We start from the raw sequence: 24,921 nt of genomic DNA, 5'->3' as shown, positions 1-24,921 counted from the left end.
GGTAAGAGAACGGGACGGGAAGAAGATGCAACGATGGTGCTTTGGGGCACTTGTCAAAATGTGCCGATCTCACTTCCAGACGATTCTCTGTCTTCTACCAGATCCGAGGATGTCCGTCATCCAATTCCCGAAGCATGTCTTTCGCACCAGACCATTAAACGGATTCCCAATGCTGCAATCCAGTCTCGCACTCGCGCGCCACGGAAGACACATTGATTTCGGATGTTTCTTGTATTCGTGGAACAACGGACGGTGGCCCGGCTGTGTCAAGTCACTCGCAGGGACTCCAAGGAGCATACTCAGTCAAGGTGCTGGCCATGGCGTTGGAATGGAGTTCGATTGGGGTTCGGGAATGGGAAATGGGACGGTGAGCGTGGCACAGGCATAGTCATCCAGGTCTCGAGTGAGACCTGAGGCTGCATAAGTCAGACGCGCGCTCCCACCACCAAGATGGTGTGGCATGGATGAAGGCCAGAAAGAAATCTCAAAGCCCCCGCAGAACGACCGGTTCTGGGTTCTCCAAAAGGACCCAAGCCATGACGGAGCTTTCACGGCATCGAGTTCTATGTGTGTTGCAATTCCTCAGTGAGGGTGCATAGCGCTATGCCCGGTGGTCGGAGCGACGATGGGGAGGACCGAAAACCGGCGGAGGTGGACGCGGCACGCCGGGTTTCGGGGGCATGCGAGGGCATGGGCATGGGGTGCAAGTGATATCATGCCTGTTTGAGCGACGATGTGGACATGGACCGGAGTCAGGACTCGATCATCGGCGTCTTTCTCAGATTCAGATCCAGTCGTTCTAAACGCCTCGTCCTTGTTCGAGCAAAGTGGTTCTGCTTCTTTTCCCCGTCCGCGTCTGTTTCGGCCGTCGTTTGTCTTGGATGCGCTTCGCAGTTACGACTATCGCCGCATTGTCCCACTGCAATAGTGTAGTACTGCGGGATGTGTAATTTTTTTTCTGTCCCTCATTACCTCAGAGGGGCAGGCTTGCCCATTTTTTCTCACTCAATTTTCCTGGTGACGCATCAAGTGGTCCAAGTATCCGTACATGCTTCGCTCACGCTATTTTCCACACACATTCAGTCTCACACATACCAAATATGCCTCTAGCTGATGGGTGGTCCCTCCAATCAAAGGCTGCAATGAACCTGGGAAGGAGGCTGTTTAGTGACCGCTTGGCCCCCACTAATACAGCTGAGCATAAGATTCCTTGGGGGGCATACCACGTAAGAGAGGAACAAGTGTTCAGATTGATTGATTTGATGCACTCAATTGCCTGCCTGGGCTAAAATGGTCTGCGGCGGCCGAGACCAGAACTGTCGATTGTCGATCCTCCCTGACAATCCAGTCCGAGGGCATTGGACGAGAACGGTAACAAGAATATCGGTAAGGTTTGCAGAATGAGATGCGGTCAAACCAAACCTTGAATATCTGCCGCCCTACCGCCATGCCGCAGATTGCCTTACTCTGAACTGGGCAAGGTAGCACTGACTGGCACGCGCCTCCCGGCCATTGTTGCGGTCAAGCGCTAGCCGGTTGGTCTCAACTTGGACTGGTCGGGGCGGGGAACCCACGGAATGGGAACACCGACATTGCGGTGACCGGCGGCAAGTTTGTTCGATGCCTAGGTCTCGGACCATAAGGGGAAGGGGGGAAAAAAAAAAACCACACCCCAGCAAGGACTGGTAATGGCGATGGGTACGGGTTTAGCCCGTCAGGTGTACTACGTAGGCGGATTTGGTCCGTCTTACAGTACTAGCAAAGAGCAAGAGCAAGGCTTCTCTCTCACTTTTCCTTCTATTTCCTTCCTTTTTCGTCTGACCAAAACCAAAAGGTTTGCCCAGCAAAGCAGCTACAGTACACGATGGCTCAGCTAGACAAGGGGCCACGACTGGGCTTGTGCAGGTACGCAGCCCCAGGCGGGTGCGGACACCATTGCGGACAGGGCAGGTACCGGTACATGCTTCTTCTCCACCCACGTCCAAGTCCATGCCCATGCCCGCCCTGTGGATTATGACCTGTCTCGCCCTGTGGAACTGCCCTGTGGCTAGCCCGGTGCTTCCACACGGGATCTCCCCAATCACGGCTACCCTGTGCCATTCCGGTCTCCTGTCTGCCCTCTCTGTTCCAGCGTCTTGGGGATCCGCCAAAAAAGAAGCGGGGACCAAGGGTCCAACCGGCACCGTTTCTCGTTTGCTTCCTTGCCCATCCCATCGCATCTGCTCCCTTCCCTGCCTGCTGGAATTCAACACTTCAACGAAAACACGACCAATCAGCGTGTTTCATTGCGTCTGAACTTCCCCAACTCTTTCGGCCGTCGCATGACGGAAGTCTCCATTCCCCATCCCCCATTCCACCCAAAGAAAGTCACTGCGCCCAAGAAAAAAAATTCACCGCACCATACTACCTATGCGTACCTGGCACCAGGTACCTTCTCAGCACAAGCAGCACCACCACTCGCCGCAACCACGCCAGATTAGCACGTCCGTCACCCGTCACTCAATCTGCCCGTCCCGCCTGCTCCTGCCGCTGTGCCGCTGGGCATTGTTTGGGGAAATAGCCTTGGCCGTCTCAAAGCATTGGGATTGGGATTTGGTCTTTCCGGAGTGGACGAAACCTAGCCAAAGGAGACTTGGTTTTACTTCATTTTATTTTTTGGCTTGGGCCTGGCTGCAGCAACTTCTCCCTGAGAATAGGTACTTCTCGACCGACGACGACGCCAACAATCCCTGCTCACCATCACCTCACACAAACAAACACACACATACCTCGCACACGCCTCACACCGTCCTATCCCTTGCCGATTCCCGCTGGAGAAGGGAAAAAAAAAACAGACTCAAATCCCACACACCCTTCTTGTCCGCCTGCTCAACTACTTACGCTCTCGACCTCCGGCCTTCTTCTTCCTCCCTTGACATCTTCGACTCTCTTTTCTTCCCTTCTTCTCCTCCTTCCTCTCGCTATCTCTCTCTCCTCTCCGCCTTTCTCCAACCTCTCCATCACCCGTCCGCTCGACGAAAAGAAAGAAAGCTGGGCTTCGCAGTTGAGTCGCCTCCAACAACATCTCACACATTGCCAGGTCAGTTTAACACCCACCATCCACCCTTGTCGTGTCGTCCTACCCCTCCGTCACCTTCGCACCCGCCTCGACCCACATACACACCCGGTTGTACTTCTCATCCCCCCTCCCACCCCAAGGAGCTGGGGCTACGCCAACTACAAGATCCACTTATTATTGTCTGGTGGTGTCCCCAGCTGCCGATGAGCAGTAGCCTCGCAGATCCAACGATTCCAGCTTCTGCGAACGTCGTCCTCCGAGTCTCTCCTGAAATCTCACCTACTCCCCACCACAAATCCGACTCGTTTGTTTTCCACCAAACTTCCTCCTCCACCCTCACACCCTCTCAATCCTTACTTGGAGTCACTTTCTCTCGCGGGCAGACATCTTCTTGTTGCTTCTGGCGTCCATTGTCTGCTTCGACAAGCTAGCTGACCTTATTTACCCCTCGCCAGACTTTTTTTCCCTCTTTTCCCCCTCCTGTTGAGATCTCCCGCACCGACGAAGCTCGACTTTATTCACAATGCCTGCGGCCACTCCCTCCGCTAACGGTGCCAATGGCGCCAAGGCAGCCAGCGGTCTGTCTGCCAACGACAACATCACACGCTTCAGCGCTCCCAGCCGTCCTCTGAGCCCTCTTCCCGAACATGCTCTGTTCAACGACAAGACCAGATGTTTCGTCTACGGTCTGCAGCCCCGCGCCGTCCAGGGTATGCTTGACTTCGACTTCATCTGCAAGCGCAAGACCCCCTCTGTTGCTGGTATCATCTACACCTTCGGTGGTCAGTTCGTGAGCAAGATGTACTGGGGAACCAGCGAGACCCTCCTCCCCGTTTACCAGGAGGTTCCCAAGGCCATGGCCAAGCACCCCGACGTCGACGTTGTTGTCAACTTCGCCTCCTCCCGAAGTGTCTTCAGCTCCACCATGGAGCTCCTGGAGTACCCTCAGATCAGGACCATCGCCATCATTGCTGAGGGTGTCCCTGAGCGCGTAAGTTACACGTCACGACTTGCCAGCATTGTCCCTATTTGACTGACATCCGTCCAGCGTGCCCGTGAGATTGCCCACAAGGCTCAGCAGAAGGGTGTCACCATCATTGGCCCCGCCACTGTCGGTGGTATCAAGCCCGGCTGCTTCAAGATCGGTAACACCGGTGGTATGATGGACAACATCGTTGCCTCCAAGCTCTACCGCAAGGGTTCCGTTGGTTACGTCTCCAAGTCTGGTGGTATGTCCAACGAGCTCAACAACATTATTGCCAACAACACCGACGGTGTCTACGAGGGTGTCGCCATTGGTGGTGACAGATACCCCGGAACCACTTTCATCGACCACTTGCTCAGATACCAGGCCGACCCCGACTGCAAGATCCTCGTCTTGCTCGGTGAGGTTGGTGGTGTTGAGGAGTACAAGGTCATCAAGGCCGTTGAGGACGGTGTCATCACCAAGCCCATTGTTGCCTGGGCCATTGGTACCTGCGCCAGCATGTTCAAGACTGAGGTTCAGTTCGGTCACGCTGGTGCTTTCGCCAACTCCACCCTGGAGACGGCCAAGACCAAGAACGAGAAGATGAAGGCTGCCGGCTTCTACGTCCCCGAGACATTCGAGGACATGCCCCAGGTCCTCAAGGCTCTCTACGACAGCTTGGTTAAGAACGGCACCATCAAGCCCCAGCCTGAGCCCGTCGTTCCCAAGATCCCCATCGACTACTCTTGGGCCCAGGAGCTTGGTCTCATCCGTAAGCCCGCTGCCTTCATCTCCACCATCTCCGATGACCGTGGCCAGGAGCTCCTGTACGCTGGCATGCCCATTTCTGATGTTTTCAAGGAGGAGATCGGCATTGGTGGTGTCATGTCCCTTCTTTGGTTCCGTCGCCGTCTGCCTGCCTACGCCTCCAAGTTCCTTGAGATGGTTCTCATGCTTACTGCCGACCACGGTCCCGCTGTGTCCGGTGCCATGAACACCATCATCACCACCCGTGCCGGCAAGGATCTCATCTCCTCGCTCGTCGCTGGTCTGTTGACCATTGGTTCCCGCTTCGGTGGTGCCCTTGACGGCGCCGCCGAGGAGTTCACCAAGGCCTTTGACAAGGGCCTGAGCCCCCGTGAGTTCGTCGACAGCATGCGCAAGGCGAACAAGCTCATCCCCGGTATTGGTCACCGTGTCAAGTCCCGCAACAACCCCGATCTCCGTGTCGAGCTTGTCAAGGAGTACGTCAAGGCCAAGTTCCCCACCCACAAGCTCCTCGACTACGCCTTGGCTGTCGAGAGCGTCACCACCTCCAAGAAGGACAACCTCATTCTCAACGTCGATGGCTGCATTGCTGTCTGCTTCGTCGACCTCCTGCGCAACTGCGGTGCCTTCTCCTCCGAAGAGGCCGAGGACTACCTCAAGATGGGTGTCCTCAACGGTCTGTTCGTTCTCGGCCGTTCCATCGGTCTTATTGCCCACTACCTCGACCAGAAGAGACTGCGCACTGGTCTGTACCGTCACCCGTGGGATGACATTACCTACATCCTCCCCCAGCTTGGCTCCGGCCCGCCAGGTACCGAGGGCAGAGTGGAGGTTCAGATGTAAGGTGGGAATAAAGGTTAGCCGGGGAGGATTATGGGTCGCCACGGGATGTGGCTATAGAAATGGAGTAAATGATTTTAACGTCATGCGAGGGATGATGGTGTGCTAAATGGCGTCTTGTACGACAAGATATATACGTGTAGTGCTGGTAGTCCTAAAGGGATTACACTAATGGTTTGCCCGTTCTCATCACCAGTTTTTCTGCTTAATGTGATGGAATGTTGTGACAATTATGTTTCACTCCCACGAGATCATGAAATACAACTATTATAAACCTCGCTTCATACATAATATGTATATCCCTGCAGAAAGGTTACCGATCAACATGCGGCTCGTGGTTAGAATCTTGCATCAGTATTCATATTCGAGTGACTACGCCATCAAATTGCACCATATTTCATTCCACTGGGTGCAGTAGCCAAGGTTAAGTCTACTGATGGATAGTGACAGGGGTTTGTGTTCAGCGCCGACCGGCAAGTTCCGTCACGACCAGCGCACGGGCCATCGAAATCCTAGAGAGCTCAGTGAATTTTGGATCCCTTCTTCGAAATGGCACTAATCGACGACAAGGTCCTTGAACCTCACGACATTTGCGGCACGGGAAGAACGGAACTGCCACGGCTGGTAGACAATTGTAATGAACTCCCGAATCTCCTGAAACCAACGTTCAATTGAGCCCCGTCAAAACCTCCACCTCCGAACCAAGGCTAACGCGCAACCTGCAACACAGAATAATACTACACGAGCAAGACGCACCACCTCCATCACCCACCCATCCGTCAACGACCTTCAACGAAAGAAAGGCTAAGGCCAAGGCGCGCAAATCCCGTTCCGTATCGCAATCGATCATTAGCCGGCAAGAAAGCAAGAAATCATGTCCTTCTTCCGCATCACCCTCCACCGCTCGGCCATCGGTCTGCCCAAGAGCACGCGCGGCGTTCTCGACGCCCTCGGCCTCCACCGCCGCACGCAGACCGTTTTTCACCCTGTCTCGCCGCAGTTCGCTGGTATGATTATGAAAGTCAAGGAGCTCGTCAAGGTCGAGGAGGTTGATCGCGCGCTGAGCAAGCGCGAGCTGCATGAGCAGCGGAGGCCGGATCCCGGATTCTACGTCGAGAAGGCTGTTGCGCGGTGAAAGCCATACCTGGTTTTAACCACGACTTGCTCCTCGGAAGCCGGTGTTAAACTCATGGGCTCGTGATCTAGGGGAGATTTGTTACGTTGTGAAAGGAGAAAGGTTTGGAGGTTACGGATGTGGTTGAGGAGATTGAAAGATTGAAGCCAAGATGGGAAAAACTGCAACGTACCAGAGGATGAAGCCACTGGAGGTTTTCAGTTCCCAGAGAGGAAACTTGAGACTTGAAGAGTCTAATCGTGTACCACCACCACGAAGGAAGATTTGTACAAAAAAAAAAGACTTGGCGGGAATGTACAACACCTGCGGAATTCGCAGTTCTCAGCGAAATGCATCAAAAAAGAAGTTCACTCAATTACATTCACGGGATCATGTGCAAGATCGGCGTGTGATCCATTGGCCCGTGAGAACACTAGCAACGAACGACAATGACTGATGTGACTGTTTTGCGGGGAATCACGAAAAGAAAGCTACCAAGAGACCTGAGATGCTGCTAATAACCGTGACCTATTTTCTCGTCATCTCCCCCCCCGGACTCAGAGGCCCCTACAAAGCGGGCGACCCCGCCAAAAATATAATTATGTATGTATCTTCCCCAGTTCTTCATACCAGTTGAGCAAGCCCGAAACTGGCGGAATGCAATGAATGATGGCGCCCCTCCCCTACTCCCATGGTTCTCATGTGATATACCTCCCCAAAGCTCCTAAAAGCGGCTTAAGGGTTCCAAGTTCGTCAAGTGAGCTAGCCATGTGCCGAGTTAGGACCGACGGGATAGTCTTCTTTGCTAAAGTTGACTGTCCATTTCAGGATGTTTCAGACCTAGACCTGGACGCCTAGAAACCTCGAGCCTTGTCGATATACTCCTGGGATGGGGTCTCGTACTCGCTGACAAAGTAGTTCTTAGCGTTCTTGCCGAGCCAGACGGTCAGCTTGGAGAGTTCCTCGCGCAGTCGGGACACAGATTGTTGGTCCATGTTGGTTTGGGCAACGAGTTCCGGCAACGAGACTACTTTCGTGTTAGTGCTTGTGATGCGAAAACATACTCGCTGACATACCCATCAAGCGGCACAGGTGCTCTGGGCCATAAGTGTCGCAGACAGTCTTAGTCTTCTCATTCTCGCCAGCCTTCTCCCACACCTTACGAATCTCATGGTACTGGGGACGCTCAAACCTTGGACAATGTTAACCGGGTTGCAAACGAAGGGAAGTGTTGTGTGTCTAGGACATACCGGTACAGAAGAATCCGGCTGAGGGACTTCTCAAAGTATTCGCGGAGACCAGCGACAACCTCCTCAAGGATATCCATGTTCGCGGACCCATCATCTCTGTTGGGACGTTCATAAGCAAGATAATCGTTCAAGATTTCATCGACAGGATGAGGGTGAGGGAGGGGAACGAGTTGGTTGTTCTTGGTAATGTTCTCCCAGTCATCCACGAGCATCGCCTTGATGTGATCAGGGATGGGCAGCTTGATGGACGGGCGGGCATGAAATCCATCTTCCTATTCGTTTGGTTAGCATTCTGCAGGTCGTGCAAATGTAGAAACACGACGAATGAACACGTTAATCAGCTATGCCACTTGGCACATCTGTGGTAATATCCTCCCCAGTTACCAGCCATCGAACATACGCTGATTGTCTCCCATGAGTCCGGAGAGCCGTACAAGGCCGGTGCGTCTGCTTCTTTACCCGGCGGAGAACGAGGCCTGCGCTTCTTCCGTACAGACTGCTCCCTCCTGCGGGTCTTTGGCAGATGGACATATCGGTTGTCGAAGTTGATCCTCCCATCCTTGGTGACGTAGGTATTGTTACGGGAAGGCAACAAGCATAGATGGTCTTTAGCCACGGCTGGTTCCTTCCATACGACTGCTTTGCTATCACACGGTTGCCAGCGTGTTGTGTCCACCAGACGAGCATTGCGAGTGCGAGGAGCCATAGTAGTGGCTGTTTGTCTAGCCAATTAGAGGGCCACGACGTTGTTAATGGGCTTACGCCACTAATTAGGTGTCGAGTTGCAGAACACCCGGTACGTATGTGAAAACTCAATTCAATTGAGAAAGATATCGTATCGCTAGGCGGTGGTCGGTCGGAAATCTTGAAATGAGAAGTGACTTGTGAAGTTACGCAAGGAAGGTGCGGCTCAAATTTGGCTGTGCCGCTAAAGCGCCAAAGCCTGTGCGGAACCAGCGCCTTTGTACCAATGTTGGGCGAAGCGCAAGATCTTAGACTGAATGCTGCTTCGGTCGAACATTGCGTCGAAAACAAAGGAGAATTTCAACGCTGCTGTCTCGCTTTCGCTTATTGCTCTCGTTAACGTAGCTTTCATAACGGCAATTATCAGCCACGTCTGTTTGAGTAGCGTGCGTAGTCTCCTGATTTGTCGGGGTTTGCCGCCTCGTAACGTTGGCTGTCGATGAAGTATCCGTGTAAATACTATCGCGAGGATTTACTGGCGTTTCCCAAAGAAACTCAACACTAGAATCGCTTGACTTGCTGGCGAAGCTGGGCACTCTGTCGCATTTCGCCATGGGTTTGGCTTTGGGCGAGACAAGTGTGTATGTCTGATCTCTCGCATTTCCCTCCCAATTGATCGTTCTCCATTGAGGTAAGAAGCTCTTGCAACGACTTTCGATTTCTTCCTCGTCGGGCTCCCAGTACTCGAAAACCGACACTAGATCGACATCACTAGAGGATTGACGAAAGGGCGGGTTGATGAGGGGGCTCTCCTCATAGCCCCAGTAATAGCCATTGTATGCCGAGTAGTGGGCTCCAGATGGCATCTCAGAGGGATACCCAAGGACGTTGTGTCCTAGAATCTGATCGTGGTCTGTCGTACAGGAGGCCGGCATATCGGTAGGACCAGCATCGTTGCCATAATTTTCTTGGAAGATGCGATCAGGTTGCACCAAGTTCGAGTCGTGTTGATTTTCATTGACATCCTCATACAAGCCATGCTGACGGTCTATCCGCCCAGAAGTAGATTGGGGAGTTGAGAAGTTCACTCGGTCCCTGCTGTTCCAGTTGCTGGCGTCGCTCATACTGAGATGTGTCGATGATCGAAGGGTAGCCATGTAAAAAGAGTATCAACAAGCGTGGAGTAATGTTATGAAGTCCTCATAAGCGGGTCGAGAAGGAGTCTAAAGCTCTCAATTTGTGGCCAGTGGTTGATGAATCGGAAGGATAACGTGACGGTAGTTGATGGAGATGGATCGTTGAAGGGAATAAGTGATTGTAGGCAGGTATGTCAAGGAACATCACCTCACTTCCACCATTCTTCAGACGGAAGATACATTGAGGGCGAGGTCCTTATAATGGCGGCCCAGAGATGATTCTATGTCCGCCTGCAGCTCTTCACTGCAGGCTCAACAGCCCCACTAGGCCTGAGGCTGTTCGCCCCTTGTTGTCTCCAGTCCTTTCTCGTTTTGTGGTGTTGTTTCACGAAACCTCACAATGTGCCTGTCCTTGCGGGCATCTAACAATGACAAAAGGGGAGAAAGCAGAACTCAAGAAACGAGAGCATGAAAACGACATAAAAACAGAGGTTTGTTTCAATGCTTACCTGTTCAAGATCAAAGTCTCTTGCTCGTCGAGGGCCACGGCCGCTGGCGGCAACTCCTGCAGTTCGCTCTTCACTACCACGAGCCGAGTCTGTTCCGTTGGCGCGGAGGCCTTTTTTGGGGGCTTTGGCGCTGCTCTTCTGGCGAAGGTCTTTCATCTGGGCGTGCAGCTGGCTGGCCAGCTCCTTGTTCTCTTCAGTGAACTTGCGGATGCGGTCGATAGAGACCCAGTCGTCCCAGGTGTTCTTCCAGCCCTTGTAATGAATGCGGTACTGAAATCCCTCGCCACTATCGGCCGGCTGGATGTCCAGAATCTTCGCCTCATACAGCATCTCACCGTGGAAGCAAAGGACTTTCTCGTCCTTTGAGAACGGCTGGGGCGGTTGGCGTGCGGGCGCCATGGTTGTGATGAAGTTTGTGACGGCCTAGAATAACTCAAAACTATAGGATGATTTTGTGAAGAGTGGCAGCAACCAAGTCTGGATGAGAGCTTGATGCCGAAGGGTGACTGCTCGGTCAAGGGCGATGAAGTTAAATTCTCGGACAGTGCGTAGGATGAGAACACACGGCCAATCGTGACACTGATTAGGGGAAGACTCTCAGGGGTCTCGGCCAGTAGCACAGTACAAAATAAAATGCCTACAGGATGCGGCCCTTTGGACAGATCCGGATAACAGTGCACAGTGAGTCGCTAACACGGTATATATACCTACTGAGCGGGTTAATATCTGGTTCAAAACAACACGAAAATGGGAGGGAAATGACCTCGCTGATTGTTATTCTTCAACAAGAATATGTTTGAGGACGTGAAATGCCGTTGGCGACGTTTTCCGTTGAGAAACGGTTTGCGGTGGATGAGGTGAAGATGGCAAGCGTATTCGGCGGGTGAATTCTTTCCACGGAGTGAAACGCGCTGAGGCTCATTAACGCGTCCTGCCGGAGCAACCGCGTCTGGCCCAAAGAGCAAGCGCCACCCAACTCAGGGCACCTTAACACCTTGACCAGTCGCAGTAGTGTTCCTCACCTCAACACACCCCTGCTGCGATCCTGAGGAAGATTAGGACAACCATTGTCGAAGTAATATCTCAGATCCATCCTATCTACTGCATGCATCTCTGGATTTGCTAGGTTCATCAAGCGACCTCGCCCATCATGGCGCCCACCGAGTCTGAAATTTTACAAAACTATCTCATCGTCCCAGCCCAGCTGCCATCCATCATCAGTCTTGAAGAATTCACAGAGCTCTTCCCTAAAGCGCAACGGGCAAACCCACAGATTCGCTCGCTGTATCGCGACTTCCAACACCAGAGAAGAACACTTGTGGACACGGTAGCGGAAAACATATCGGAAGAGGAGAAGAGAGGCAGATACATTAGACGCGACATCGCAATTGCCCGACGCAAGGCCGCAAATGAAGATGCCGACCAGGAGCTTGAGATTGAGAGAGCAGTACGTCTCAAGTCACTCAGTGGAAGTCCTGACCTTGCTAACCTTGATACTAGCTTTTTGGCTCATCTGGAGCCGAAGACCCCAAGCATACACTTCAATCTATTATTCCCGAAATGGACACCGCAATAGCGGATCTGGAGGCAGAGATCGGGAGCCTAGAGGCCCAAGAAGCAGCTCTTCTCGAGTCTGTTAAGCAGACTGTCGGCACCATGAGCGACCTCCGCTATGGTCGACTCTCTAACCCCAAGCTCAGAGACGATGTGATTCAAGGCCTAAAAAGTGTGCAGGATGCCTGTGAAGGGAAAAGTTGATCCAACTAACTAAAGATTACTATTTGGCACTACGTAATCCATGACCGGGTCGTAAACCATGTCTCTCAGATAACCGCAGCACATCTAAACCGTGTGTTGTGCCTCCCAGCTCCTCCAATGCCGCTCTCCAACCCTCATCATACTCGCTTACCGCGCAACACCACCGGCGGGGGCAGCAGCAGCAGGAGGAGCGCCAGCGCCAGCTTGACGCTGGTCCATGGTGTTGTTCATGCGGCGGTTCATCAGGGTACGGCTGCCGAAGGAGACAAGGAGCATGAAGAGCCAGTTGGGGACCAAGTTGAAGGCCCAGAAGAAGTAGCCGACGGGGATGGACAGGTTGTTCTGAGCGACCCAGCTGTTGAAAGGGTGGAAGATGTTGTCGTTCAAAATCCACTCCTCCTTGTCGTTCTTCTTCCACAGGTCGACAATGTCATCCGACGTCGTAGTAGTGACGTTGAGACGCTTCCTGTAGATGTCGACCTGAGATCCCTGGGGAAGCATGTTGATGGACCAGATGGACGCAGTGCCGGCGGACCAAGCGTTGCAGAGGACAGGCTGGTCATCGCAGTTGATGAGACCCATGTGGGGGGATTCGGGGAGCTTGGCGAACTTGGTCGCGGTCTCGTTGAAAGCAGTCTCGATCTTCTCGCAGTGGCCTGAGGTAAAATTAGCATTTCACATTCAATCAAAGTTGCGTGATGCGATTAAAGCGTACCGAAACAGGTCTTGTTGCGACCAGTGATCAGAACCCACCACTCCTCAGGCTTCGCAGCCTCAGGCTTGACAGGAGCGTAGAGAACATCCTTCCAGTTGTCGACAGTCAGGACTGAGACCTTCTTCTCGGTCACTGGCTCGGGCACGGCAGCCTCGCCGGGGGCTTCTGGCTGCTTGACACTAGGCGCAGAGCCACCGAAGGAGCTAAGGAAGTTCTGGAACTGGGCCTTGTACTGCTCGAATTGCGACTCAGCCGCCGTCGCGAGAAGCGGCAGGGCAAGGAGAGTGGTGGCAGACACGCGCATGATGTCGGTTATGTGAAGTTGAGGGTGAAGGTCGAAACAGGTTTCGCGTTCAGCGTCCAAGACACTGATGCAAGTTGGCGTGAGGGGAAAGAACGCGAACTAGTGGTACACACGAAAATGGGTAAACGGAGATTACGCCGACTACACCAAAGGCCAAGGAGGGACGATAAAGTATGGGATGAGAGGGATAAGAAGTGTACAAGAAAAGCTGGAGCTGGTTGGTGCTGAAGAGGACACAAAGTCGGATGGAGAAAAAAAAGTGGAAGGGGCACAGAGCTAATTAGGCAGAGGAAGACCCCTTTGGCACCTCCTGAACCATGTCAGTTGGTGATCCGACTGGGAAATCACACTTAAGGAGCTTGGGGCGCTTGGGGGGAGCCAGAACACTGTGAAACCCACTGAACAGGAGCTACAGAAGTGTTCGCCTCCCCACGCGGTCTAGCCCGAAACAGCCTGGCGTCCACTGCCAGTCAGCGTCATTTCGGGAACACAGTGGAACATCGGTCCGGGGTAGCAGCCACTTTCTGAGACACCATTTCCTCACCAGCCACATGCGATGAGGCTGAGAGCTGCAGATACGTACCAAGAGTTTAGAGGGGAACGCGTCTGAAGCTCCAGTACGGCTTGGGGATCTCTCAACATATACGATTGCGCGACGGCAATACCGGCGCAAAAGTCACAATGGTTTGTTTAAAAGTCTGATGATGCAGAATATTACTGACACTATTCTAGCCACCAAAAGAATTAGATCAAAAGAGGAAACGCGGTCGTCCCCCTAACGCGCCGAATACCAACGACGCGTCGGCCCTCTCTCCAAGTACTGGAGTTGCTGAGCCCAATGAGGCGGTCGACGACAGCGAGGCGCCCCGGAAACGTGGGCGCCCAAGCAAGCGCAAAGACTCAGAGCAAGTACCGGAGCAACAAGTCGAGCCATCCTCCCCTGCAGACGAACCGAAGCCCAAGAAGCGGGGCAGACCACGGCGTGAGGACGCCGACAGAGACGCAGGCCAGGAGGATACCGAGCCGGCGCAACAGAAGAGACGGAGGGAACGCGATGCAGAGAATAATGAGGAACCTAGCCAAGAATCACCTACAGGGCCAGCAACCCGAGACAAGCCTGGGCGTAAACCAGCAAAAGACGCGCCAAGGGAGCTTCACGCTGAGGAAGCGGGTGCGGTTGATGCTGCCAAGAAGAAGCGTGGACGTCCGGCGAAAGCATCTCAAGACCAACCTGGGGAGGAACAGGAATCGACGCCAGTGCCGAAAAAGAAGCGCGGCCGTCCCTCTTTGAGTAAGGCACCTGCAGCAGGGGAATCTGAAGCAGCAGAGAAGGAATCAGACCCGACACCAGTACCTAAGAAAAAACGCGGTCGCCCGTCTTTGAACAAGAACAACGCAGTTGAAGAACCAGAAACAGCAAAGGAAGTGCCAGAAACAAGTCCAGGCGCCAAGAAGAAGCGCGGCCGCCCGGCTCTGAACAAGGGGGTGGAAACAGAAGAACCAAAAATATCAGAACCAACACCACCCAGGAAACGAGGCCGTCCACCTTCGAACAAAAACCCTGAAGTAGAAGAACCAGAAGCAGCGGAAGAAGAAGGAGACACAGAACCAACTCCAGTGCCCAAGAAAAAACGAGGCCGCCCCTCTTTGAACAAGCAGCCTACAGCAGAAGAGCCCGAGGCAGCAGAAGAGGAAGCGGTGCGCAAGAAACGAGGTAGGAAGCCCAAAGATAGAGCCGTCGAGGCTGAAGAGCCGGCTCCCGAGGAAGAACAAACTGCCGAAGCGTCAACTAAAAGGAAGCGTGGACGCCCAGCGGCCTCGGAAAAGGAACCAGAGCCGTCTCCTAACAGAGATGCACCCGCAAAGAAGAAACGGGGTCGTCCGTCGCTTCAATCCCAGGAAAATAGCCCAGATGCTTCCAGACCACCGAAAGACCCACGCGAAAGGAAACCCAAACAAGCTTCTCCAGCCGCGACACAAGAGAAACAGACAAAGAAGGGGCGAAAGAAGTCCTCGCAAGACGATGAACCTCAGGAACCATCACCAGAGACACAACGCCGACCAAGAGGCCGCCCACGCACATCTGATGCATCGGCCTCTCCTCGTGACCAAGAAGGTCAAGCTTCAAAACCCCGCAAGTCAAAGAAACGCCCTGCAGGAGAAGACGAAACAGAGCAACAAACATCGCCGCCAAAGAAACGTCGCCGTCGCACATCAGATGAGCAGCACCAGTCAAAGCCGACCTCCGCCGCAGCCCCTCGTCGATCAATACCAAAACACCGCCATATCGCCACCAAAACCCGCCAGATCCCCCGCTCAGTAATCGAGGAGAAATGGACTCCCCTGGCCCCGCCGTCCCTCTCGCTCGTCTCCAGCATCCTGCGCCTCGCTGAGCGACCCGTCCTCCAGCGGCTAGCAGGTAACGAGAAGCGCCGCGACCAAGCAACCTCTGCGATCCGCCTTGTCGCCAATCGCCTTAGCAAGAAACTCGCTCGCGGTCTCCCATTCCCGCCGGCCTCCGCTCCGCCCCGTGGCGCCCCGAAGAAGAAGGAGAATGAGGACGGCGGTAGAGTAGAGGAACTCGATTTTGAGCGCGTCGTCGACGGCGTCGCTTCACTCGAGAAGCAGCTTGACCCCTTGCTTCACGCCATCGAGCTCCTAAAGGCGGAGAAGGAGCGCGACGAGAGGGCGTTGGAGGAGGACTACGAGACGCTCAAGACGCTGGAAGCGAACGCGCGTTCGGAAGCGAGGAACTTCAAAGACAGCCTCCGCAAGACGCACGTCCTCGTCCCCGAGCAAAAGACCGACGCCCGAGAAGAAGAAGACGGCGTTTTCAAGTTCGTCCCCGACGACCATCTGGGCGGCGCCTTGTTCAAGGTAGACACAATCTTCTTTACTAATTTACTCTTATCAAAAAAAAAAAAAACGCAGAATGCTAACCCCCCGTATCAGGACCTCGAAAACGAAGAGCTGCGAGGATTGGTGGGGCAGGTCGGCAGCCACATGGAGAGCATGCGAAGCAACCTCCAGCAGATTGACGGCGTCGTGCCGCAGATCGGCAAGAGCAGAGCCGCGCTGCAGGACGTGCTGTTCAAGCATCTCGACCAGCAGACTTACGAAAACGTGCTATTTGGGTGAGATCACCGGTCATCTGTTTGCTATTCGCGCATGGAGTTTCAGGAGGCATAGGACGGCAGTCCGCATGGAGTTTTGATGCAGGGACCAATGCAGCCTTGTGAGCTGGCCGGGACACCGAGGGGCGGGTTGTAGGATTTGGCTTTGCTTGGCTGCCCTATATATATCTCTCTCTCTTGACGAGTCTCTCTTCAGCTTATGATTAATGACCACGTATAGCTTGGATGATAATAGCCATCATCTTACGCTTGTCCACGGTGTGGCATTCGCTTCAGATCGTGACTTGTAGTGTACGGGTGGCTGGGAAATTGATATTACCATTCATCATTCCACAGCCACATTCGAACTGAGCAAGGATTGTACTACATTAACATCGTCACAATATCTAAGTGGGCCGTTCTGAAGTATCACTAAAATCCATTGTTGAAAAGCTATACACTGGGGGAAAATTCCATCCATCGACCCCAATCTATACCGTACAAGAAGCGTGATCCATGTTCTTCTTAGTGTCTTTTCCGAGACCATCTCCAAGCCACAAGATCGTTTGTCTATTCATAACATTCTTCGCCCCCCAAGGGCATGATCATCGTTATAGAGCCATAGCCGCGTGCTTCTTTTGCGTCAGGCAGCAGAACCCAAAGAATCCGGCTTCACTTCACGGTGTTGCTAACTCCAGGTTGTCAGTGATTACATTCTTACATACCTCTGGGATACTGACCTCACCCAACTGGGACTTGTTTACTTCATTCTCCAGCCATACAAATTTAGACTTGCCAAGCCTAGATGTAAGGAATGGTTAAACTTAAAGTTCATGCTCTCAGGACCGTCTTCTTGGCGGACTCTGACGCGCTGACAAAACTGTTCTCGACCATCTCCGAGTTATGATTCTCCGTGGCCCGGTCGCAAGGGCTGTTAGATAAACGGCTAACAGGAGTAGCCCAGTTCTCAGTTGTCGCAGTAGTATCACCAATCTGGGAAATGGCCCGGTTAGCTGGTGTAACTGGACGGTTAGACAAACCACCATTTCCGGACTCGGCAGCGCCCTTGTCACAGTCGGTAATGTGATCAGTCTTAGTGGCTTGGTCGCGTTTGGCATGCTCAGCCTCTTGAATCTGCACAGCCAGTGCCTTTCCCAGCGAATTCTTCGATTCCTTCTCCATCTCAGCAATAGCAAGGGCTGGATTGGTTGCCATCTTCGCACGTTGGCTGACCTTCATAGCCTCGATGCTCTTCTCGAGTGCTTTGAGGTCTTTGTATCCTTCCTTGGTCGGCAGAATCTCAAGTTCTGGGTATTCTAGTTGATCGGGTTGCTTGCTTTTCGGCTTGGACTGGGCCATCTTGTTCAAGCCAGCTTTCACCGCTTTGCCCAATCTCTTTGATAGAGATTGGGGGGTTTGCTGGGTCTCCATTTCTTGCTCCACTGAGGTCTTGTCGGTGACCCATGTCTGCTTTTCGCTCACAGTGGCACTAGCAGCGAAATCCTTTGGAATAACATTATCAGCCGGTCCGGCGGCCGCTGTTCGCTCGGCTCGAGTGTGTGAAGCCCATTTGGCCCAAGATGCGGGGGGCGTAGCAAGTTTCTGGGGCGCCGATTTCTAGTTGGCACCTGCAACAGCTTCATTGGCATCTACTTCCCTTTTTTTGACGGATACTACAGTATCCGATGTAACTAGGGCACTCGAATTTGGTGGTACAGTGGAACCTGGAATGTTACAATTGTGGTTATCAGTCGAGATCGGCTCAGCTCTGGGAAGCGTATGCTCAGATATACTCCCTTTGCTAAGCCGAAACGAGGAGCCGGAAGCAGTAGACTTGTTGCGCTGCTCTTTCTCCTGTTGAATGGCTCGCTTCCAGACAGCTGTAACACTTTCGGTAAGTTTAGGGGCAGTGAAGTCCTCGGTAGCCGAGGGAGCCTGCACACGAGGTGTAGTGCTGAGGTTCGACAGTTTCTTGACATGACCAAGGGGTTTCGAGGCTCTCAGTGATTCGGAAGAAGTATTGAAAGGTGCGAGCATGGCAGATGGCTGGCTCTGCGACTTTCTATGACCCTTTGAGCCGGATGCTGTGCGCTGTAGTAAGGCCTGAATGAACGAAGATTTCCGGTTGGGGGGGTCGTCACTGATCTCAACCCCAAGAATTCCAAGCTTCTGCTGAGACTTAGGAGGTGTCAGCGACAAGGAGCTTTTGGACTTTCTAATGCCTTGGCCCATCAACGCAGTTCCACTTTTGCGAGCATCTTTGCTTTTGATGCTAGAGATGTTGGCTGACAAAGTCTTATCGACTATATGTCCGACAGGAGTTACAACCACTTCGGAAGAGGGTACTAGGCTGAGAGTAGTACGATAGCTCTCATCTGAGCGCTCTTGTCGGAAGTGGTCAAATGCTGCCTTAAGTTAGCTATGTAAAGAGAAATATATTGCAGACTAGCACATACAATTGAACGGAGGCAAATCGAGATCCTTGAATGTTTCAAGGATATAATGTGCATTTACGCCACTACCCACATCTTGCGAGCTTCGTGATGAGTGCTGACGTGTGTTGTAGGCTGAAGACTAAACGGACGATGAAGGGTATTGAGGCTGTCCAGGGGTCAAAGCTGCCTCTGGTGTTACGATGGTCTTCATTGCTGGGTTGATTGTTTCCTCGTCATGCTCACAAGTGATGTGCAATTGATACGAGTCATCTTGCCCTATGGCCTTAGCGTCTAAGGCCTTTAGTCCGGATGCTTCCTGGTTTCCTGTGGCAGTTCCATGCGAAGAGGACTCTGCGGCTTGCTGTTGGTTGCGAAGATCCTCTACCTCTATCTCGCAAATCACACGATCCATCTTATCCTCCATCTCCAAATTCAATGCCAAGGTGCTCTGGAGATCCATATGAGAGAATCGTGGGCTGGCTGGAGATTTGATAGTCAGATCCCCAGAAGTTCCCAGCCTGGGGAGGGTGGTGTGGCTTGGAGACCTGAGGACCATATCATTAGGCGCATCATCATAGTTAGCCAGACGAGACACAGGCTCGGTTTCTGTATGGTCTTCATTGGTGGCAAAATTATTGTCCTGAGAAGCAAGCTCCTGAGCGAGCAGCCAAACTCCCCAATCGTTGCCCTCTTGAGATTGCGAAGACTCCGAAGCTCGATGGTTGTTGGATGCCCTATCGATTTCGAGATTTTCGGAAGGCTGCAAATTGCCTTGAGTGACTTGTTTGTTGACAATAATGCCCAGCGGGATCCCTTCTTTTGATACATTCTTGGTATCAACGACATTAGTGACTTGCGCAGGTCCAATAGAAGCCTTCTCCGAGTATGTGGAGAAAGAGTTCTGGCTACTGCCGTGATCAATACACTGCGAAAGGCGCCATGTTTTGAAAGAATCATCGTCTTGGTCATCAGAGGATCGCTGTGCAAGAAGAACCGGTGGCGGCGGCATAAGGGGTAAAGATCCTCGTTCGCGCAGAACAATCTGAGAGGCCATCACCTTGGGGGAAGTCTCAGATCTGGGGTATCCCCTTCGTCGACGATATTCATTGTCATAGTCGGTAGGATCGTACTTAATGGTCGCAGGGGGCAATCTTGCAGCCTTGGGTCGTGACAAAGGCAAATGATAGTCGATACCAGCAACGGAATTGCCAGTCACGACAGAGAACTCAATGTTATCTCGTGGTCCGCTGCGGAGGCTATCACACCGATCGTTGGGATCCTCCACAACTGTCTCCAACTCACGGAATCTGTTACTTCCCCGCGTGGACACAGACCGAGAACTATTGTTCTCGCTCCTAACCTCGGCCTGAAGGCGCGCGCGAGAGTTACGTCTGACCTCCGCACGATAGGCATCCTGCTCGCGCTTTCTCTTCTCTTCAGGAGTGATGGTGGGCACTGGCTTCGGCTCGCCGGTAGACGCGCGCTTGTTGTCGCCTTGAGACAAACGTCTTGAGAGTCTTTTTCGCGCCGTACCGAGGGCTCCGCCGCTTGGCTTTGGTGCCTGGATCTCGTCCTCCGGGTCCGATACGTATTCGACGCCAACAGGATCAGGAAGAAAGAAAGAATCAGGGGTTCGCGCGTTGGATCGAGAAGACGCGAACGAACTGTTGGTGTTGTTTCTAGTAAGCCAGTGTTCAAGATCGTAGTTTCCACCAGAAAGCTTGGCAGGCTGCGGCAGCTGGATGAGTGCGATGGACTGCTGCTCTGGAGCGCTGCTGGCCGTCGTCTCTGCCTCTGAGTCTGCCGCCTTCTTTCCAAGGACGATACAACAGAGCTTCTTCATCTCTTCCGACGTTGACCACTCTGGTCCGATCTCCAAACGAGGGTGAGATGTTAATAGTCGGATGGGTAGTAGCAAATACCGAATGCCGATCCAAGAAACTGCTCTATCAGCCCAAGCGGGAGGATAAGACAAAAGTAGGCCAAAGAGCAGCAAATGCTGAAAGAGTGTTTATGGTAAGCAAGGAGGCCAAAAGAGAGGAGACAGAATCTGGCAAGGTCTGCTGGGATAGATGGAGGCAAAGAAATCTTTTCAGGATCAAGGTGGTGAGAAGACAAGAAGGGTTACGATGCATTGGCCTTGGGGACGAAAAGGCGAGAGCCCCTGAGAATTCCTTCTCGTCAGCCTCTGTTTTCACTTGGGGCAGTCACAAGGAGCAATAGCCATCCACAGGCGGGTGCTCAGGACTGATCACGACTCGTCAAAGGTAAGCGCCTTCCTCCTGTTCATGATGCCTCGTAGTCGATGGGAATTGTCCATCAAAGACATTGCAGCATTCGGTGAAGGGTTTCTGCTCAAAGTGGCATGGCCAAGCACTTGCTCTGGCACATTCACAGGCTCTATACTTTGTAGCTCGACAACTCCTTTGAGCGTGTGTCGACAATTGAAACGGCCCTGGAAGAGCCTCTTTGCTCGCATTTACTTTCAAGTCTCGTTAAAACTTATATTGAAACTTGGAAAGTCAGGTGGTAATCAAGCAACTGAGCTTTGTTCAATAATGAGTTTCTTTTTGACATCTGCTGCTCTCCTGTTTGGATATATAGTAGCTTTGTCATTGTTGAGGTCCCTTCGTGAAGCTGAGTTGAATGCATTCCTAATATCTCTTAAGATATCTTGCAAATGTAACTCAATAATCGACTAAACCTTGGGAGGACGTAATGACGATGACAAAGGCAGGTGCACATGCCGCTCTTGACATAGAAACCTAAGTTGGTCAGTCTCATACCGCATGGGGAGGAGATGTGGTCCTCTTCTTAGTAAGCTATCGGACAACACTCATTGCAGGACAGAACCGCCCTCTGACGAAAGCAGTAGTTGACATATGGACCCCTTAAGGTCGTTCGTTAGTGAGATCCGCAACAGAGCCTCGTCTCCAGTAGCTCAGCCGTAAATGCGGCCACCCGTCTGCCCTACAAGGCCGCATTGCGAACCCTGTGGCGCAGGCCACTTGGTTCTCGGGCAATTTGTTGCAACAGCAGAGAAGCGGCGTTTGATAATTCGAATTCTCAAGTTGAGTGTCGCGGTCCAGACTCCTCCATTGGGCTGAGAAGCCAAGACTCTTGAGCGCTTTGGTTAGAGATAAAGGTGCGGCGACGACATGGGCTGTCCGTCGTGGTTGGGTATCCAGTGCATGCCTATGGGGAACGGGGCTCACGCATGAAATTTGGCGACAGGGTTTGGGTAAGCGACTGATGTGTGGTGAACAAACAAGACGGAGTAGTCACAGACGAGGGTGCCAGACAGGAGAAACGCCCCCCTCTCCGTCTTCTAAGCCTCTAAGGAGGCGCCAGGGCGCTACCGTGTTTGAAATTTGCGACGGGTACTCCGACCTGGATGGGCTGGCCGGGCAACTTTTGATTAGGTAGTAAAATGTAAAATGTCGTATAGAGATATCGGATGAGAATGTGGATGTGAAAACGTGCGCATTTTGGGATGGTGACGGGGAAATACGATGGCTGGAATATCTTAGTATGTAATACGACGGCCCAGCAGTTGGAAGAAGCAATGATATGGCGGGGATTGTCTTTGAGAGAGAGAAAAAAAAAAGTCAGTGATTGTGATGGTGGCGGCGGTGGCGGCTTTTGCGGGGCAGGTTAGGTCGATTATCGGCCGGCATCAATACGATGAGTGAGAAATATCGAGCAAGATATCTCGGGCAATTGTGCCTTGAAAGCGGGCTTCATTTCGCCAATTCCCCCCCCCAGAAACAATGAGGAGTTCGCGATAGTGGGCATCCATCGCCCACACACCTACGGCTCCGAAGGCCAAGACAGGCAGGCAGATATCAAGCAGGCCAGCAGCTGGGCCGTGTTCCCGATGTCAGCGGGGCGTCGGACTAAAGAATCCTCTTATTTGGCCTGTAAATCGATCAAACTCGACCAGAATCGAAGGCAATCGTGTGTGTGTGTGGCAGTACACACACATAGTGAGTGCCGATCCGCCGAAGGAAGCGTACGAATCCCTCATCAAGACGGTCCGGGGTCTTCAGGTGAAGGAAATGCCAACTTTAGGATGTAATTTCCAGCGCGAATTATCTGCGAGATTAATCACGAACCAACGCGCCAGCATGAGCAGACTAAGGATATGGAGGTACAGGCTTGAACAGAATATACCGCGGGTTAGGTCCAACAGGTCAGACCAGGTATCCGTAGGGTCAAGCAGGCCGGGACCAGAGAGCGGGGGAGGAAGTGCCGGGAAGTTTGGGAAAAGACGCACTCTCTCATTTACTATGTAATCAATCAAGTGGGTGAGATGAGTGGTTAGCTGAAGTAAAAGACAACACTACAAGCAGCCTAATGCGTGATGAGCTGGAGACGCCATCGTTGACATAATCTCGTCACAATCAGTCTGTGACAGTCATTCTGGGGCGGACCCTGAGGGTAGAGATTTGTCGCCTACATCCCTGCGGCCTGCGAGGGGAAGGTGGCCAGGCCACAGGGTCTAAGGCCTGGCATCCTGGCCTGATGATGGCCTCTGTCTACCGTCTATCCATACATTACTCAGGTTTTCCCGCATGTTTTCCCAGATGAAGCCCCGCCACCAATTCCGGGGAGCAAAGGTTTGCGACTCCTACGAGGTTGTCAACTTGGAAGATGACCTGTTCACCGTCAACGCCCGCCCCCCATTTTAATGGCCCATTCTAATGGGGGCCCTTTTACAGATAATGGGGGGGCCGATTAACCAGAGAGGGAAAAAATGAGGAAAAAGGAAAAAAAAAAAAAAGAAAAGAAAAGGGGATCGTCTCGGGGGTCTGAAACAGGCCTTCTCGGGGGTTCGATGCTTGGCCATGAGCCAAAAGGTGGGAGGAAGTCTGTCAGGACCTGGATGAGTCCGTGTTGACAGCGAACCGTATGCTTGCTGAGGTTGCTTCTATTCCGTCTGATGATGTTCAATTTCATCAGATCATCCCGCCGTTTCGATCTCACGTTTCCGCTGACTGCTCTCTGTTTCCCAACCAGGGCCACCCTAGATCCAGAGCAACTAACCAGTCACACCAAGAAATTAGCACCAGAGGCTTCTTTGATACGATAAAATGCACCTATGATGGTTCCATGGATCATTTCGCGCCAGAAAACCCCAACCTATCGAGGCCATGGCCGGAAAGCCAAACGTTGATTCCTTCTAGTAACAATTCGAAAGGAAAGCCAACAACTCAAAATAGAAAACACCAACAAATAAGAAATAAACGCAAAACTAAAAAAGATACAAAAATTCTGTAAATAAACATACTCGAAAAAAAAAAGCCTGGACCGTTGGTAATCTCCATCATCACAGACGATCATGGAGAACGGAAAGTTTTTCTGGGGTTCCCACGGCTCTCCTGCGCCCCCAAATCAAGGTTGGTTCTATCGTGGGCATTCCGGAAAGTTTAGACGTGGTATCGAGGGAAAATGATTTGCGATGGCAGGCGGCAGATGAGCGCACGCAGCGCACAGCGTCACAACCCAGGCCTTCCAAGGAACCATTTCAGGGCCACCGTCCACCACGTCGATCCCATTTTCCCCCCGGGACGGCGCCACATCTTTGTTGGACGCCCCCCTTGAGCCTTTGCGTAAGGTGAAAGACGATTTGACGGGTGTCCATCCACACTAAAGGGGGGGAAGGAGAGAGATAAGAGGGGGCCCAGGGGCTTAGCGTTGGCCCCATGTTGGTCGGTGTCAGCGCCATCGCAACGCGGTTCCTGGCTAGAGCAAGGCACCCGACACGACGTACATCTGCAGAGTCTTAAGCTGTGCCTAATAATGAATGGGAACAGTGACACAACCGAAATACCGCAATTCCCGAGTCTCCCCCCAGCGACGGACCCGGGAGAATGCTCCCGGTAATGAAACACAAGTTGAATGAATGATTGACTGTATTATTTACAAGCTTTATCGGACTATTACCGGCAGATAGAAGACCTCATATTCAAGCACACCTTTCATTATGACTCAGGTGCCCGATGACGATGTCATGTGTGTGGTACTTATGCCGGTCTATATCGGACATGGCGAAAACTGAGAGAGAGGGCGATTGGCAACGATGGGGGGGAGGGGACGAAGGCCGATGATGGATGATGCGGCGTTAAGGAGCGATGCCGCAATGGGAAGTAGTTAAGAATAGGGGCGTCAAAGGCGTTGTAGGATCGACTGGCTACCACTGCGTCACAGATATTTCTGGTGCACCTTAAGCAAGCCACGCACGGCACGCGCTCGCTGCAACCCCTTTGC

The 24,921-nt window shown here is 52.7% G+C and overlaps 9 protein-coding genes across 9 annotated transcripts; 4 read left to right on the top strand and 5 right to left on the bottom strand.

Moving 5' to 3' along the window:
* Positions 1 to 3,581: 3,581 nt before the first annotated feature.
* Positions 3,582 to 5,636, top strand: CTRU02_203118 (ATP-citrate synthase subunit 1; the record flags this gene model as incomplete). The annotated part of the gene is made up of 2 exons (XM_036727197.1): positions 3,582 to 4,049; positions 4,107 to 5,636. 2 exons carry the CDS (start codon positions 3,582 to 3,584, stop codon positions 5,634 to 5,636), a joined length of 1,998 nt encoding a protein of 665 aa, XP_036580991.1.
* An 871-nt stretch (positions 5,637 to 6,507) lies between these two features.
* On the top strand, positions 6,508 to 6,768 carry CTRU02_203117 (mitochondrial 54S ribosomal protein uL30m; the record flags this gene model as incomplete). Its single annotated transcript, XM_036727196.1, has 1 exon — positions 6,508 to 6,768. The coding sequence occupies one exon, from the start codon at positions 6,508 to 6,510 to the stop codon at positions 6,766 to 6,768; it is 261 nt and encodes an 86-aa protein (XP_036580990.1).
* An 833-nt stretch (positions 6,769 to 7,601) lies between these two features.
* CTRU02_203116 (uncharacterized protein) lies at positions 7,602 to 8,703 on the bottom strand (the record flags this gene model as incomplete). The annotated part of the gene is made up of 4 exons (XM_070204143.1): positions 7,602 to 7,774; positions 7,824 to 7,939; positions 7,998 to 8,269; positions 8,434 to 8,703. The coding sequence occupies 4 exons, from the start codon at positions 8,701 to 8,703 to the stop codon at positions 7,602 to 7,604; spliced, it is 831 nt and encodes a 276-aa protein (XP_070061906.1).
* Positions 8,704 to 8,989: 286 nt separating this feature from the next.
* CTRU02_203115 (histone acetylase complex subunit) lies at positions 8,990 to 9,805 on the bottom strand (the record flags this gene model as incomplete). Its single annotated transcript, XM_036727194.1, has 1 exon — positions 8,990 to 9,805. The coding sequence occupies one exon, from the start codon at positions 9,803 to 9,805 to the stop codon at positions 8,990 to 8,992; it is 816 nt and encodes a 271-aa protein (XP_036580988.1).
* A 407-nt stretch (positions 9,806 to 10,212) lies between these two features.
* Positions 10,213 to 10,725, bottom strand: CTRU02_203114 (histone acetylase complex subunit; the record flags this gene model as incomplete). Its single annotated transcript, XM_036727193.2, has 2 exons — positions 10,213 to 10,239; positions 10,327 to 10,725. The coding sequence occupies 2 exons, from the start codon at positions 10,723 to 10,725 to the stop codon at positions 10,213 to 10,215; spliced, it is 426 nt and encodes a 141-aa protein (XP_036580987.2).
* Positions 10,726 to 11,476: 751 nt separating this feature from the next.
* On the top strand, positions 11,477 to 12,084 carry CTRU02_203113 (cnl2 nkp2 family protein; the record flags this gene model as incomplete). The annotated part of the gene is made up of 2 exons (XM_036727192.1): positions 11,477 to 11,773; positions 11,827 to 12,084. 2 exons carry the CDS (start codon positions 11,477 to 11,479, stop codon positions 12,082 to 12,084), a joined length of 555 nt encoding a protein of 184 aa, XP_036580986.1.
* A 147-nt stretch (positions 12,085 to 12,231) lies between these two features.
* CTRU02_203112 (uncharacterized protein) lies at positions 12,232 to 13,103 on the bottom strand (the record flags this gene model as incomplete). The annotated part of the gene is made up of 2 exons (XM_036727191.1): positions 12,232 to 12,740; positions 12,800 to 13,103. 2 exons carry the CDS (start codon positions 13,101 to 13,103, stop codon positions 12,232 to 12,234), a joined length of 813 nt encoding a protein of 270 aa, XP_036580985.1.
* A 681-nt stretch (positions 13,104 to 13,784) lies between these two features.
* CTRU02_203111 (kinetochore protein fta7) lies at positions 13,785 to 16,241 on the top strand (the record flags this gene model as incomplete). Its single annotated transcript, XM_036727190.1, has 3 exons — positions 13,785 to 13,787; positions 13,836 to 15,980; positions 16,056 to 16,241. 3 exons carry the CDS (start codon positions 13,785 to 13,787, stop codon positions 16,239 to 16,241), a joined length of 2,334 nt encoding a protein of 777 aa, XP_036580984.1.
* Positions 16,242 to 17,047: 806 nt separating this feature from the next.
* Positions 17,048 to 20,494, bottom strand: CTRU02_203110 (uncharacterized protein; the record flags this gene model as incomplete). The annotated part of the gene is made up of 4 exons (XM_070204142.1): positions 17,048 to 17,833; positions 17,894 to 18,621; positions 18,673 to 18,752; positions 18,801 to 20,494. The coding sequence occupies 4 exons, from the start codon at positions 20,492 to 20,494 to the stop codon at positions 17,048 to 17,050; spliced, it is 3,288 nt and encodes a 1,095-aa protein (XP_070061905.1).
* Between the last annotated feature and the right edge of the window lie 4,427 nt (positions 20,495 to 24,921).

This window comes from Colletotrichum truncatum (assembly GCF_014235925.2).
Source record: "Colletotrichum truncatum strain CMES1059 chromosome Unknown Contig_0002, whole genome shotgun sequence".
In the NCBI taxonomy this organism is placed as follows: Eukaryota; Fungi; Ascomycota; class Sordariomycetes; order Glomerellales; family Glomerellaceae; genus Colletotrichum; species Colletotrichum truncatum.
Note: the sequence above shows the minus strand (reverse complement) of the source record. Positions and strands in the feature narration are given on the sequence as shown.